At 37.3% G+C, this 17,173-nt stretch overlaps 3 protein-coding genes across 4 annotated transcripts in view; all 3 read right to left on the bottom strand.

The window, feature by feature from the left end:
• The window catches only part of LOC144649636 (uncharacterized), a 73,135-nt gene that overhangs the window by 9,001 nt on the left and 46,961 nt on the right, over window positions 1-17,173 (bottom strand). The gene's annotated exons all lie outside the window — the stretch shown is intronic.
• Window positions 52-5,089, bottom strand: LOC144649643 (uncharacterized). Its single transcript, XM_078509192.1, has 5 exons — window positions 4,990-5,089; window positions 3,981-4,056; window positions 2,791-3,234; window positions 1,785-2,040; window positions 52-417 (listed from the first exon to the last, which is right to left on the bottom strand). The coding sequence occupies exons 2-5, from the start codon at window positions 4,033-4,035 to the stop codon at window positions 126-128; spliced, it is 1,047 nt and encodes a 348-aa protein (XP_078365318.1). The 5' UTR covers window positions 4,036-4,056; window positions 4,990-5,089; the 3' UTR covers window positions 52-125.
• On the bottom strand, window positions 8,186-12,764 carry LOC144649635 (uncharacterized). 2 transcript variants are annotated; one of them, XM_078509168.1, is made up of 5 exons: window positions 12,420-12,764; window positions 12,091-12,158; window positions 11,554-12,006; window positions 10,161-10,401; window positions 8,186-8,732 (listed from the first exon to the last, which is right to left on the bottom strand). In XM_078509168.1, coding segments are annotated over exons 1-5 (1,089 nt in total). In that variant the 5' UTR covers window positions 12,422-12,764; the 3' UTR covers window positions 8,186-8,407. The 2 variants fall into 2 exon arrangements, with proteins under 2 accessions (XP_078365294.1, XP_078365293.1); XM_078509167.1 differs by having other exon boundaries at window positions 11,554-12,158.

The raw sequence follows: 17,173 nt of genomic DNA, 5'->3' as shown, positions 1-17,173 counted from the left end.
GAATTTTGATGACGTCACGTGAAAACCCAGAATAAGAAGAAACAATGCACCTATAGAAAAATAATCAACTTTATTTCATTTTGTTGCAAAATAAAATATTGTGATTGACAAGTAATGGTTGTTATTTACTCTTTCAAAACGACTTCTTGATTAGACAGTTGGTTCCCTACTGGTTTACAGAAAGAGGAATCAAACACCCCCTTTCTAACGTTGTTTACATAATTCAACTGAGCTCCCATGTTCCCACGGGGTCTGTAACGGGCTACAAAGTACAGACACTGTAAATTATTGACTTGGCCATATGCGATTCCAACTCCGATGTTCTTGCTTCCATTCCACGCCAGTTGTGTGAAGTGTCTGTAGCTGTATTTGTCTGAAGGCGGTGCCTGGAAGTTGTACCTGCATCCTTCGTCATACCTAGGAAATGATATTCGTCATTAGAATTTTCATCAGCATACAGCGAGAGTTATTTATGTGTCAGCGAGTCTATTCAGTGTTTTTTAAAGTTGCCTAACTAGAATATTTTTAAAGGTCTGTTACTACTTTGAGGTACAATTAAAGTAATACCAAGGAACTACAATGCATGAGTACTGCATATACTGGGTCAAATTAAGTTCAAGAAAAAAATGCCATAAAAGATGGCCAAACTTGTTAACTCATAGCTTCCCAAGGATAACTAAAATGTGAGGGAGGTGAGGGTACTAAAGAGGGAAAGGCCATCTTGAGCATCTTGGACAGTTTTCTTCTCTTCCTTGATTTTAACCGACAACGTGATGGCCTGAAAATTTCAGTTAACAAGGTAGGAAAAATACAATGTTTATCATGTCTTGAGCGTAGAACAAAAATTCTGAGTTTTTGTCCCACGCACGCTTGTGACATGATCAACATTACGTCTTTCTCATTCCTTTACTGAGCTTGAAATTTACCATCTTTTTTATTTTATGTTAGAGTGAAAAGGTAAGAAAAAAGAATACATAAAATGGGCAGACTTTTTGCGGTATTTTAAAATACAGTAGAATCTTGATTTCTTGAACTTCCAGGGGAAACGGAAACTGCTTCGAAAAATTGAAAGGTTCGAGAAATCGGAAGCAAAATTACATAGAGGATATTACCATGGTTGCGCGGAGATATGAAATTTCGAGAAATCTTCGAGTGTTCAAATCGATATCTCACGAGTGAGCGCAATTCTGTTTATTATATAAACCTACTAATTACGATGCTTTTGACGATTTTCTGAAGATTGCCGACCATTTTCCGAAGATTTCCGAAGCTTTGCAAAATGTCGTCCGAAGGTCGTACGAATGTTTTCGAACATTTTCCGAACATTTTCCGAAAATTTCCGAAGATATCCGAAGATTGCCGAAGATTGCCGAGGAAGAAGATGTTTCGACTTAATATCGTTTTACTTCCCCTGGCTCATTCAGCATTGAAACAGGGCGAACTTGTCAGAAAATGTTTAGAAATCGATATCTTCACACGTGAAAATAACATGTTATTTTCACGTGTGAAGATATGATTTTTTCGCGCGAAAGATTTCCTGGTATTTCACTGATGTTTATATAATAAAGGGAAGTACTATCCAAGGGAAACGGTTTGAGAAGTAAGGAATTTCGAGAAATCACGGGTTTGAGAAATCGGGATGTCACTGTAGCGCAATTATTATATTCAACATTTATCTTGGTGTTTCTTGCATAGGGAGAAGGGACTTTTTGAATGGTCAGTTGAAGCTCCTCAGATATTCTTACTAGATAAAGGATATATTGCTCAATATTAAGAGAGCTTACCATCGTTTCATGATCTGTCTCAGTGCCCTTGCAGGGTCAGGTCGAGTTGCTGAGCACCTGAATCCCAAGTTTTCTCCTTCGTTCTTGGACGCAAGCACGAAGTCTTGTTCAGGTCGAAGCAGTCGACTTTTAGCAACTTTGTTAGCGTAATCCTGAGCGTCTCTTTGGAGGTTGACATCGAGGGACAGCATAGGTGCTTCGTGTATTGAACGATAGTAATTATGCAACTCCAGTGCTGTCCGATCTAAATCTGAAACTAAATACATGTACCGCTTAAGAATAAGTATTTTTTATTGTTAAAAAGTTATGTTTTCATATGTCAATCCACTAGATTAGCAATAACAATGGTTATTTGCCCACTTTAACAAAGCCCCATTTCATTTTCATTTTTAAAGTCAAATCGAAATAATACGGGACCCAAACCCTACATTACAGGAACGCGCCAATTCCAAGTCTTTTTGAATTTTTTTTTTTTTCACAAAAAGCTGTGCAGATATCTTTGATATAGTGAGAATTTCGACGGGAATTGTTGTTGAGTCCAAACAGAATGTAATATAGAACAAAGGCAACCGAATATTTCAAGGCGCTCGACTCTTCAGCACATGTTGTGACAAGTTGCCGCTTTAATTTGCTGCATGTATTATCTACTTTAATTTAATCGGGAAACCTAATTTAAACTAAATGGAGATCATTCTAAGAAGAAAGGTAACAACTATTAAGAAAAAGGGCAATCGACAAAGTTACATTTGTCACCGGGCCAAAGTATAGACAACTGATTCAAATCGCTAATCGTCTGGCAGTGGCGACTGATAATTATATCCCCCCCCCCCCCCCCCCCCCGAAACAAGCCACAAGTTACCCTCCATTAGTCGTTGATGAATAACGTTTCAACAGTATGAGCAAAAACAATGCTAGAGAAGTCGACCGACACAGGGGACAACTTAATTGTCAGTAAGTTACGCATGTCCTGTGTTTAAAATAACAGAACTGTCTCTTATTTACTCACAAATGTGCGAGTTGGCCAAGTTTCCCTTATCAGCATACCGCTCTGGTGCAGGAGTCGGTTTAGCCGTGACATTCGTCACCACACTGGGAGCCGTTGTTGCATTGGTTACTACAGGGGGTAGTGTGGTAATATTTGTGCCAATCGCAGTGGTGGGCGCAGGAGTAGTTATAATCCCAGTTGTAGGTGGGGCGGAAGTAGTGTTTAATACAGAAGTAGTTGGTGTGGCTGTTGGGGTTGGGGTTGGCGTTGGCGTCGGCGTCGGCGTCGGTGTTCCACCAGAGATGCTAGTCGAGATGGTGGGGGATGTCACGTTAGGTGCTGTGGTCGGAGGAAAAGTTGTTGCAGTGACAGCTGCTGATAAGTTCACAGCCTCCACATGAATGTCCATCACCAATTTTCCTGCGTCCAGTTTACCACCGCCTTGGATTGTAAATTCTGTGCTCACTTTCGAAAGTGAGAAAAAAATCGATGGATAGTGCTTATTAAGCCAAAAAATGAAAATCTTCATTACCATGATGGCTATAATATACTCTTGAATGCTTATGTACCTTTGTTGTGCTAGTTTTATAATAGCTATCGAAAACGGGCAGCCATATGGTTTAAAGCGGTCACCCAAAATGTGGCCGGTTCTTCGAACCGTTATAAGTTAATTTCTCTCAAAATTATGCGTGCCGCGATGCGAGTAGTTTTCCTTCCAAAGCTAACTCATAAAGAATTCAGTACTTGCAGCCATATTGCTATAAGACGTACAAATCAACTACTTTTTAACGGAGGAATAAAAGTTTGCTAGGTGATAGATGTTTTCAATTACGATCAGCTGAGTTTTTTATTTGAACTGCACTGTGAGACTAACGGTCCATAAATATGGCAAGATTTTACTAGGTTTCAAAGGACGCCTAATTTGTCTTTCACAAATTATTTAATTACTTTACAGGCAAACAGATAAAAAAAAATAAAAGCATCAGGTTAAAACAGTTAACATGGCAGTCCATTCCAAAGAACATCCCCGGAATATCCAAAACTGCTTTTTAGAGGAAGAAGTAACTTCGGAAAAGGGAAGAAGACATAAAAGTTTTTCTTTAATAAATGACTGCAATCACAGGTCATATGGCCATAAATGAAGTCAGCAAAACACTGCTGAATAGACGGGTAGTATTAGTCTTTTACAGTAAATATTATAGTTTACTCACCACTTTTAGCGTTTGTTGCATGGATTAAGGTCAGGAGTATGAAAGGCAACATCATTGTACTACTTAAATAAGAACCCTTGGGAAGGAAAAAATGCAAAATCATAAGACGAAATATTAAAAGCAAGCGCTAGTATTGAAGGTGAAATGAAGAATATTATCGTCTCACTTTAGCGGTTTGAGATTTACTTAAAACTCTTTGTTTATGTATTTTGCTTTTCTTTAAAGATACGAGGAATTCTTTACATTGCACTGGTGTCCCACAGAAGGAAACTGTCCACCGCATAATTAATAGCAAACCTCGATATTTATTAAAAGCATTTCCTTTACAGCAAACAACTTTTTCGCCCAGCGGCACATTTAATAACGCCGATCAAAAATAGCAGAGAACAGAGCTCTAACCTCGACATATTTAGACATGGCTAAACGGCTGTTTTAGAGACAACTAATTATCCGTTTTTAATTGGCGGGAGTGATCAAATTGTTTAAAGTTACGTTCAACTCTATAAAAGTTAATTGAATAAAACTAGGGAAAATAGAAAAAAAAAAACGTTTTAGTTTAATTATGATATACTTATACATTGGTTTGAAATTACGTTTATAAAGACCACTGGATAAACGAACAGAGGTATTTGAACCACAAGCTCGCTCGGAAGCGCTTATCAGCTATATCAACGTTTCACTGCATTGCATAATTTAACATGCGATCTACGAGGTGATATGAAGATCTCTTTTGTTTAGTCTGATTATGTAAAAACATCTGTATAGGGTACAAAAGCATTTAATAAGTTGTGTATTTGAGTAGCCCTTCAACGTTACACCTCGCTACAAAATTCTTTATCAGAAATGCTAAACTTTTTGGGTTAACTCTAGTAAACAATACCCGTAATTTTCGACGCCTTCTAACGTAGGTAGCTCTTAAATTGACGTATTTCTACAGAACAGGCCAATACCCTTGCACGAAAATACTTCCAAAACAGAAAAACAACAATTTAAGATTTCTTATATTTACCTTATTTGGCTGCAAAAAGAATCAAGTTTCATGAAATCAGATATCTCTTTGAACACTCGCGTCGTCTGAAGACTAAAAGTGCAGTTGTCGGAAATTTCCTTTGTTTTCCACGCTAGCAGTTTTGCAAAACCGTCATGAATATTAAGTGTCAGTTTGCTTGAAATGTCGCTGGTGTTAGCTTGTGACCGAATTCAGTCTCTATAGCCCTCTGTTCCATACCAGTCGGCGTAGACATTTTATTACGCAGTCTGGTCACAACAACTTGATTGGTTTGAAAAAAAAAAACCTCGATAAAATTAAAAAGGTTTATCCTGGGTTTTGGAACCTATACGACTTGTGACTAGAAATGTCAATGTGAATAGAAATATATCAACACTCAGTGTTCACTTGGGTACAGTTTAGTCCCCCGTGTTGTTTATTCATAGCCAGTATTTAGTCTTCTATTTAAGCAATAGCGGACTTTTTCCGAGTCTCCGCAGTCGAGGGTTTGCATAACTTTCAAGAATTCTCCCAACCACCCGAGTGTTTAGATGAGGCTATGTAAACACGGAAAAAAGTCCTCTATTGCTTTTATAAAATATTTTTTTCAAAAATAATTCGTTTATTTACTTCTTGATTGAAAAAGATTTTCTCAAAACGCGCACTTGACAACACATGAGGCAATCAAAATTCGTGTTAGACGAGTTCAAGTAAAATTTGTGGCAAGTAGCGCCGTGTCGACGAAAGCGATTCCACGTAAATCTTGCAGAAAAATACGGAAAGTTTGGCAAAAACTACGGCTCTGTAAAGAAAGAACTTCAAGGTGAGGAGTTAATTTACGCTGGAAATGAATGTCTCCGTGCTTGATCGCTCTTGAAAGTGAAGTGAACTTGCCTGAATGATTTGGCAGCCCGCGGATAACACGGTTGAAAAGTCTCGTCGTGTCTTGTGAAGTTTTGCTGGATAATTAGGAATCATAGCACAAGCAGCGGATCTAGCGAGGTCGGTAGCAATAGTATGCATTTATTGTACGGTAAATTGTTCAGATAGCGATCTAAACGGGTCCACTTTCTTCTACTGTCGTTTCCTCCGTCTTTTTAATGTGCTCCAAGCTAAGAATAAACCTCTAATTCACAACAAATTCTGCTTTGGTTTTCTGACACATATTTCCATTCTTTCGTCTTCCCCAAGCCCATTTTGAATGAAAAAAGTTCACGACTATTATTGCCAATGTAACATTATAATTTTTATGCTGAGAAAGTCTCAGAGAAAATATATTTTAAGCGTCATTTTAATCGCATTTTAAGCAGATTTGCCGGTAAAAACGCGGCAACCGATCGGCCGTGCAAAGTTTTAGTTTGTAGCTTATAGTTTTGTTTTCGTTGACCTATAATACTTTTCTAATAAAGAATGACTTGTAGGGAATTTCATTGTAGTACTTTGAGGTGATTCCACTGAATTGCATTGCGCATCCTTGCTGCGCATAAGTTTTCGCGTCATTTAGCGCGCGCACGAGCGCGCGCACACACAGAACACTGCGAGACCTACAGGCTAAGGTCGGTAGGGAAATGAATGGTCGTTTTCTCTTAAACGAGCACGGTGACCCCCATTTTTTAATGCATTAATTTAAATGTCATACGGTTGTCTACAATATATCGCAATTTAAAGAAAAGTTTAAAATTCTACATTGAGATATTTTAATTTTAATGCCGTAAAAAACACGTTTTTAAGTAGTGCCGTTGACGTGCGCACGAAGCAAAATCTTTAATTTCTTTCATTATCTTAATTCCTGTACAATAAGAATAGTTTGTAATATAAGATCAAAGTCTATTATGTTGAGCTACACTAATACTTTAAAGCAATAATGATTTTTTTCTAGAAACAATAGTGCCCCATTCGGATTACTGGGGTTCTTAATATATACCTTGCGGGTCGTATATTTACTATAATGCCCATCCATTTTATACAAAAACTAGCGCGGTGACCCCCATTTTTTATTTCAATTTTTTTAATGCTCACAACATAATTGTAACCTGGACCAAGTTTCAGAAAATTTTTAATACTCCTTCTATTTCAGTGGAATCACCTTAACGCAAAAATTTACTTGAAATTTTTTTACTGCGTATCTTGTTGCATATTTTGTCGTTCGCTTGAGCTCCCTCCAGGCAAAGCGCTGTGGTTCTTCTTTCTTTTGCTTTTTCCCCTCGGGCTCATATGGGAAAAGAAAGCTGGAACACATATCAAAATTGGTATTGTTTTCCATTTCTTTAATATCGTACTTGAAATTACTTTGCAAGTCTTTTTGGCAGTTCTATAATGTTTTTAAATTGTGTCGGGAAACACAGAAAGCGTGACGTCACAACCGTGTTTACATACTCTCATCTAAACTCACCTATCGACCAATGAGAGCGCGCGTACTATCTTAATTCTTTTATGAATACCCATAACAGGTAAACAGATAAGCTGTTAAATGGTTTGAGAGATCTTAGCCCTTGATCATACATCGAGTGTCATATCCTCATACCCCACAAAAGCGGGACTTGATGATGGAATTGGCGTTTGGTTAAATTAAAGGAAAACGGTTTATTTACGCTCGGGCCAAACTGGATCTCGCTGCTGAAGCTCCAGTTATCTCCGATTCTGTAACATAAAACAGTTAAAACGAATTGTTGCTACACCCCTCCCCCTGTGGGTGGGATGCTAATCCAACGCCAGGTTATCCATCTTCTAACACCAACACCGCCCCTCCCCCAGACCTCTTAGTACTTCGTACTTTTGCTGCGAACAACAAGCGCGATTTGCGAGCAACTGGTGATTAGATTAATGTAGGTCCACATCAGCCTCTGGCTGCCTGTAGTTTTTTAACCTATTTCAAATAAAGTATGTATGTATGTATGATCATGAAGCACGCGTTACCACACAGGCTTGCTTTCCTTAATTAACAAGAAGCTTGAGAAGCTTGAGAAGCTTAAAATCGGGCGCTTAATAATTAGCTATCTGTTTTGACTTGAAAGGCAGGGTACAGTACAGTAAAAATCACTGGAAAAACAGCCACTTAAACCTATTCAGGCTGGGGGGGGGGGGGGGGCTTTTGAGGCCCGCGCTGACTTTGGACGCTTATAACTTTTTCAAGATTCAACCAAACGCTGCCAAACTTTGCGCGTTTATCTAAAATTTGGTATGTTACCTCGGTCTGGAGACGAGCAAAGTGCGCAAACCTGAGTGTAGTGGTTCCATTTCACTGATAAAATAAACATAATTGTATTTTGTGCCTCAGGGTTACAAGTTTTTACTTTATTATCTTTTAAGTATTAAATTTAGTTACACACTTAGTAAAATCTGTTAACAGTACAAAATGATGTAGAGTGCAAAAAAAAAGATAAAATTTTCATCGTAACATTTTAGGAAGGACCACAAATAAACTTTATGGGAAAGAAAGTTAATAATAATTTCGTACAGTTAGATGATACCACTTTGGCCAAATAAAGTCTCTTAATTTTCTCGTTGACTTAATCTCTCTTCTTTTCGAACTACAATAAGACGGATTAAAACTGCCTTTCATCACGTTCTCTTCAAATCTGTTGTCGATGTTTCCCCCAGGATTGTAGCGCCCTGCAACATAGTAACATGTGAAGCCACCTTCATCTCTTGTGGCCCAACCAAGTCCGAGTTCCTGGGTAGAGGCCCAGACGAGCTGTGTAAAATGACCGACTGAATGTGACCAACCTGGTTTGCTGAAGTCGTATTTGCAAACTTCCTTGTACCTTTAAAATTTGTTAAAAATATAATTTAAATTGTAATTAATATTACTGTCTTTTATATGTAACAGAGACATCAATCATCGTAATGTTGCCAATCAACAAACTGTTTTATTTGAATTATCCGATCTTGCGCAATTTCTTATCCTTAAGAAAAATTGTGGAAGAAGTAATTGTAAAATTTTCTTCTATATAAAAGTCATCTAAAGAAGTTCCTATGGGTAGTTATATAACAAAACGTTTTGACAAATAACGTTATCTATATATCCTCTATTCTCTTGGTTCTCAACTGGGGCTGTTATTTTCCCTACTAAGGGTGGGGGTCACAAGTCAATCATGGACGAAAGTAGTAGAGGGGACTTTTCCCCTCAGCTACTACAAATTTGACACGTTAATAAAGTTTTTATTGTTATTATTATGCAAGCAAGCGATAGCAGTAGTTTATGTGAATCAATAAAAATTCTGCGTGTCTTTTCAGCAGAAAAATTGGCGTTTTCGTTCCAAGTCAAATTATGTGCAAACCATCAATGATAACCCCAATAAAGTATATATTTTCTGACAGCTTATTGAATAAAGATTGTAATTTTGGATTTTGTTTTAATCATATAGACCATAAGAAGCAACGTCAGCATTTTGTTTGCAATTATGATGTTGCGCAACTTTAGGTTTATTTGAGAACACATTTACATGAGAGGCAAAACTTTTATGTGGAGTTTGATCTACATATATTGGTCTAAAAAACGGTGTCTCAGTTTTTTCTTTTCTTGCTCATTTAATTTGTTATGAATTTTTAATCCTAAAAAAGCCCTAAAAATGCCATTTTAAAGTTTAAAATTTATAATAAATTATGAAGTGAGAAAAGAAAAATCTGAGACACCATTTTTTAGATCAATAAAAAACGGTGTCTCAGATTTTTCTGTTCTTGCTCCATTAATTTTTTTATGAATTTTTAATCCTTAAGAAGCCCTAAAATGCCATTTTAAAGTTTAAAAATTCATAATAAATTATGAAGCAAGAAAAGAAAAATCTGAGACACCGTTTTTTATATCAATATATGTAGATCAAATTCCACATAAAAGTTTTGCCTCTCATGAAAATGTGTTCTCAAATAAACCTAAAGTTGCGCAACATCCTAATTGCAAACAAAATGCTGACGTTGCTTATTATGGTCTATATGATCAAAATCCAAAATTACCATCTTTATTCAATAAGCTTTCAGAAAATATATACTTTCTTAGGGTTATCATTGATGGTTTTCACACAATTTGACTTGGAACGAAAACGCCATTTTTCCTTCCGTGATACCTTAAAGTAAAAAAAAAAACGATCAAACGAAGTATAAAAAAGCAAGAAGTACAACAATTATAATGATAACAATGACAAAAACAACCGGCAACAAATAAAAAAAAACATCCTTTCTAATATGCCACTCACCATCTTTCGGTAACTTTCGAGATGATCTCCTCTGGAGTTTCGTCCGTGGCACAGAATTTCGCGAGATTTTCTCCTTGTCCACCTAACTCAGAGTCATCAGTGTGGACAAGTTTACCTTGAGCCGCAATTCTTTCGGCAGTCGATTGGGCATCGCTGTTCAACTGTGAATTCAGGGTTAATGGTGGGGAATTGTGTATTTTGCGATACTTGTTATGCTTATTTAAACCAACTTGGAGAACACCTATAACGGCAAGGTGTAAAGGAGAATGTTAGCTTAAGTTTTATTAACGTTAAAGAAATAGATGTCATATCACTTTCGTGTAATTGCAGATGCATGTACAATCGACTGGGCGCCCGGGGCCCGGGACTAAAAGACGCTATGGCCTCGTGGCTAGCGCGTTGGACCTCACATTGAGCGGCCCAGTTTCGAGCACTAGCCAAGTTCATTGTGTTGTGATGTAAAAAAGGTAAATGCCATTTATTTACCCACGCACTGGGGGGGGGGGGGGGGAGGTTTTCTAAGGGCGGCGCGCTTATTTCTTTTATTGACATGAACATCGGTACAACGACAGATACTGCAACTCAACGACTGTAACAAGAGGGGCTCACACAGTCATCACACCATTCGCTTGTTCAATATACTGGATAGTACGTATAGATGAGAAAGCAGTTCGCATATTTCACTAGTCTAATTAGTATATTCTATGTCAATGCCTTTAATGACTTTCGCAATGAAGGAACTTATTGGAATAGGGGCGCTTATTGAAAAACGACAATCAAGGAGGAGCGGTTTTTAGAAAGGAGGGGTTTACTGGTAGGAGGGCGCGACATCGAATTATTAAGGTAAATTAAAACTAAAAGTAAAATTGTCAGTATTATAAAACTTGACGGACATTTATACTGTCTTGAATTTGAATAGTTTAAAATGGAACGGACAAAAAAAAACAACGACATGACAGCAACGAGACTCTCGATGCAAAAATATGAAACTAGTAGTCGGTGGTCGCTTCTTTCTGCGTTAATGAGCGCAAAGGACATGTGAATTTCAGGACTTATTCGTGGTTTCTCGCATCAAAGTTTCTTAGCTAACGTACATCTCTAAGGCATACGCCCGCTCTATGTTTCCAGCCAGGATTATTACGTTTCGCTTCGAAATTATCTGAACATTCGTAACTTCCTTTGCGAACTCCCCGAAAGTAGTTGTTACAAAACAGAATGTCACGTGCACGCGAAGTTGTTGGTTAACTAATTCTAATTGCGTCACCGGACACGCCCACGTGCATGCACGTAACACACGGCGACAGGACAATGAGAACGACCATTTTGATTAATGATTATTCGATGATTAATATAAGGTCCATATAAAACAGAATTGCACACACAGTCATCTCACCTCCTTCAATTTCCACTCCACCTCCAACCGTTGTGGTAGCCGTCGTAACTGTAGCTGTAGGACTCGCACTTGATCCTGTAGCTTCAGTGGCAGATGTCGTCGGAGAAGCAGATGGATGTGTGTAGTCAGTGGTACTACTTGGTGCTGTCGGTGTTGCTGTGCTACTCGCCGGTTCTTCAGTTGGTGTACTGGTGTCAGTGGTCGAAGCTGATTCTGTAGACGTTAACTCCGTACTTGAAGATGTCGATGCCGTAGGAGTTGGCGAAGAGCCTGTTGACGAAGCTTCAGTTGTTGCGGCAGTGGCAGTCACGGGTGGCATGTTTTGCTGTTGGCAAAGAGCGTCAAGAACACACGGTGGACACATGTGCGGTGAGAGGCAAAGGTCCGCCGTTTTTGACGACGAGTCGTAAACGAGCTGCCCTCCGATAGGGATTCGTAACGAGCCTGCATTTGCTGTGAAAGGGGAATAAAAAAATAAAGTTATATAGCAGCAATGATTAATAATTGCCGAATGGAAGAATGAATAAAAACTCTTACCTCCAGAACACACAACCGACCAAACAAAAAAGCAACAGCGAATAAGCCATACAGTGACCTCTAGAGTCCTGGAAATGAAAAAGAAAATCGTATAACTTGAAGCTACATACTTAACCAAAATATATAACCGTTTCTATAGAATAAACACCACGACCGCAAGTTACTTCATAACAACCAATGAGAAAACTGTTTAAACACGCCACGGCTCCTACACAGATGACACGCTAACTCTAATCTTTACAAAGTGGCCAGTTAACCTCGACTTGGATTATAAGAGCTTAATCGCAAAATTACCTAACAAATAAGGTTTTCTTTCCAAATTTACTTACATTTGCTAGCTTTCGTAAGTAGCAACAATCAGATTTGAAACACCTTCCTTGATTTGATGTCAGCCAGGATCCTCCCACAACCAAGACATTGTAACAGAGCACCTGCCACTAGTAAGATGATGCAAGGCAAACGTTAAGGAAAACCATTTGCAAAACGGCGCTGTTGTCTACGGGGAAATTTTTTAGACAAATGTTTGGAAAACTAAAACCGCGATTACAGGTTTCACACCCAGGTCACATCCCTCAAACTTTATCATTCAAATCACTTATCTAATATCTTAAGTTTATGATTCCTAAATGTAGCAGAAATTCAAATTTATGAAAGTTATTTGACATCGAAAACTGTGACATGTTTGCGCCAGTTTCAAAATGGCGGATTTGACCACGAAATGTTCCATTATGAAGTACACATAACGTCTTTTGAAGGAAAACGGTGACTTGCCAGTGGCGACGGATTAGGCCTAAATAAGTTAGCGGGAGGTCACTAGTCAAAAGAAAATAATAATAAAAAAAAAACACTGTGGCAAAATTCTGTCGGAAATAATGATTCCAGTAATATTGAAAAAGGAGGAAGGAAGGGGGAAAAATCGGAACTTTGAACAACTAAGGAAAAACTGCACAAGAATTGCTATGTTGCGCACTTGTTCCCTTTGAAAATAACCTTGGAAAATCATCGACGACTTTCTCATCCTGATGATGAAAGCAAGTCGATAACGTTAGGTTGTGTATCATATCTTTGTATTTTTTTGCCTTGTACATATATCATTTATACTATTGTTAAAAATTGTAATAAAAGAAATAAAAACCTCAACCAACTGAGGTAGAGAAAAAAACAAATGGTATCATAGTCGTGCACGGCCATCAAAATTTATATCTCATTTGATTCGCGGTTCAAAACTAATCATTGTCCAAGTGCAAAGGCCATCTCGCTCCGAGTGATTGATTAAGTCAAAGCTCTCGTTTTTTTAATTTTACGTCTTATGATTACGTCTTTTATTTTACATCTTATGGGTTTACACGGGCAATTTTTATGTGACAAATACATTTGATCGTCAAAGTTTAGTGCGCCAGTTAAGTCCTTGGACAGCAGAAATACGCACAGAGATACGCGCACGCATTGCTCATTTGGAGATTGGGAACCACATATGCTGACGCAATATATGCCACATTTTATGTGACGAGTCGTCTACACGAGCAAATTTCGTATGTGACACATTTTAATTGTCACATAAAAGCTAACACGCTAGCTTGTGAACAAATATATTTGTGATAAAAAAAAAATGGCCAATGTTTGTCATCTACACGAGCAAATAAAAATTAAAAATTGAACTGCAACCAGGATGAGACATATTAAAAGTGTAAAATAGCGTTCTCTGGTTTAAAAAGTTAAGAAAAAATATGAGCTTTCGGCTATTTTACTATAGCCTTTGACGAATGTAAAAAAGATAAAGCGCGTGGTGGAAATATAATTTCCACCACGCGCTTTATCTTTTTTGCATTCGTCAAAGGCTATAGTAAAATAGCCGAAAGCTCATATTTTTTCTTAACTTTTTAAACCAGAGAACGCTATTTTACATTTTAATACAAAAAAAATTTCACATAAACATTGTCACACAAAATTGCTCGTGTAAACTAGGCTTTATATAGGTGTGGTACTTGGGAATAAATCAGTCCTCCTCCAAGGGAAAACATAAGAAAATATTTAAATGTACTGTATATCTCTTGGCCACATCCTAGAAGGCTTAACATGCCATCTGTTGTCAGTCGTGAACTCATTAGTTGAATATTTATTACACGTTAACAGGGTTCCATTAAAACAAGAATAATAAGTGTTTTGTTACGTTCTGTACTTGAGAAATTTAATACTTAGTTACTTCACTTTTAAAGACAGGTTATAACAATTGATAGTAGATTGTCGTTCAGATATGAAATAATCTACTAACGAGTGGTTTTAACTTCTGGTCCACTTTGTGAAAAAAGGCGTTAATAAACATTTGCGCTATTTCACCTTTCATCTTCTTTAAACGAAAAAAAATGTGATCCTTCCCTCACCGTCTACTTGGCTCTTAATCAGGGAAGGGATAGTGGAACTTTGTTGAGAATTTATATGGACTAATTTCGAAACAATCCGATTAACGTATTTATTCCGGAAAAAATTATACGGACCGTAAATTCGAAACGACCCTTGTTATTCGGGGTTTCACTATAAAAAGCGAAAATAACTTAACGTGCGCGTGTTAAGCAAAATTATAAAAAATATTTTACCAAACGCTTACTTAAAACCGAAATCCTTATTCTGGAACTGGCGGATGATTTTTTTAAAATATCTTTTTATGGTTTCGGCAACTATTATAAAAGTCAACTTTATACACTTGATTGGCTATATGGATTGTATTTATAGTCATATATTAATAGTGTGATTCCTAAATTTTACTTTTAATTAATAATAACTGTTTATTTTAAGATTTGAAATGCACCGAACGGTTCTTTAGCCTTTATTTGCAAATGAAAGTTCAGAAGAGTGAATGCAGAAAAACGGGTTGTCAGTTCTTTATGAAAGGAGATATGGATATCTTACAACAAATATTGCATACATAGGAAAACGCAAATGGAGACGTAAAACGAATCTTCATTTCGTACCACTTAAACACTTTTTGCGGAGTGGCTGGATTTCTACACTTAAACTTAAATTACAAAAGCGCAACCTGACAGTAATGAAGGACCATGCATTTTCTCTTAAATTACTTGAATTGACGGAACGGAAATAATGTCTGCATTTTACGCACGTAATTGTACGGAGAAAATGCTCGCGCGAATGAATTTCTATAAATTAAAGACGAAAATATCTGACTTAAGAAAGGCTATAGCGTTAGCTAGTGTGGCTAAATTTTACAGGAACCGATTGGACCAAATCAAACAAGACACACAAAAAAAATACTTGAAAGGAAGTTTGAGCATTGTCCTGAATATACTTGAGATAACATTTATAACAAATTTTTTGAAGAGGTTTTTTAATTAATAATGTATTACATTTCAGAAAAATTTTAAATGCACTGAAATATTATTCAATACCATCAATGTGATGAGAGTGAAATTTAACTATGGTAACTGTATGTAGAACACCCGTGAAAATCATCCTTGTGAATGTTATATTAATGTTTATACAGGAAAATGTTGATATCAACTGACTCGTAGAACGCACATTTTTCGTGTCCATTTAACACTAAATAAGTTGCTGCGAAAAGTACAGCTTGATGCATATGCTCTTTATTATGTCGAATAATCCATTAAGAATTGTAATAGCTTTCGGTCTTATTTTCAGAATTAATTTTTGGCTAAAAAAAGAAAATCATTTTCTAGAAGAACGAGATTCTATAAACTAAGACAGGCTATGTTTCATCTTTGTTGTAATTTAAATTGAGTCAAGTGTGTCCAGGCGAATCTCTGTATAAGCTCTTAAGGAATATAATTTATAACTTGGAACACTGTGCACAGTTTTAGCGAGATTCATCCAACAGAAGTTTAATTTAAAAGAGACGAATTGAGAAATCATCTGGTCAATTGACCGAACAGAAAGAAAGTGCAAAGAAGTGAGGTGCGAATCAAATACAAACAGTGTCAGCATAGTAGGTAAAAAGCAGTTATGAAGTTGTCACAACCTACGATGAATAATAAATGGCTCTCTAACGATTCCGCAAGTTATAGTCACCTCTTCCTGACGAGTTGCTGCTGGTACTTACGGCCTTGCCTGTACTGTAGACGAGCGACCTGGAGTCCAATCATTCGGTCGGTGTTTGTACTTTAGTGTGATTTCTACATGAGGATATTAGAAGAAGATTCAGTGGACTGAGCGCTCGGAATTCATCGAGGATCATTCTTCTCAGTGCATCAACGCATATTTTGGCTGTGGTCGAAAGACTGTATTTTTCTCCCCTCCGGCGACGTACACGCTGCTAATGTAAAGAAGTCTTCTTTGGTGCGTAGCTATATATCACTCTTCTTCTTATAAGCTCTCTTTCCCATCCATCACTTAATTTGATGTCACTCTCGAGTGTTCTGTATAGCACTTACATCACAATCTTTGGCACAGTTTTTAACGTCGCTGCAGTTCTCATTATCGTAATAAATTCGTGCGTATCGTGAAAAGATTCGCTCTCCTCTTTGCCTCATTCTCGATCACTGCATCAGAGATACGAGTCGCAAATCACCAAACTTACTTACAAGACCTGCGCCATCTTCATTCTTGCTGGTTTCCGGTAATGATTTCTCACCTAGCTGCTCGATTTTTTGGTGCCAGTTCTGAACATACGCGATCGCTCAAGCTAATAACGGCAACTGTTACAGGGTTTACATATGTAGCAAATCCAGTACTTCATTATAAAATGCTGAAGACGGCTCCCCCAATTATAAGAATTCGGGCCGTAGTCAAGATTCAGAGTTTCGAGGAGGACAGGGAAAATGCCAGGGAAGCCGACCCTTCAGCTCATCGACCAGTTACCTTTCAAATGACAACTGAACTTTGAACGTTACTATATTTCGATTTCTCGTGTCTTAATAATTTAATATTTTTTTTTAACCGACGATGCTCTTCTACTTATATATTAACTAATAAGTACATTACAAAGTTCCCCTTTTAATTAAAAAAATGATATAAAAGCAATGTATATTTTTTATGTGCGCAAATTTGTATGTATATCTCTTTTGTTATTGATTTTACTATGATTAATGCAAATGAAACAAAAGCTTAACTTATA

Source organism: Oculina patagonica, chromosome 4, assembly GCF_052425735.1.
Source record: "Oculina patagonica isolate OP01 chromosome 4, crgOcupat, whole genome shotgun sequence".
NCBI classification, from domain to species: Eukaryota; Metazoa; Cnidaria; class Anthozoa; order Scleractinia; family Oculinidae; genus Oculina; species Oculina patagonica.
Note: the sequence above shows the minus strand (reverse complement) of the source record. Positions and strands in the feature narration are given on the sequence as shown.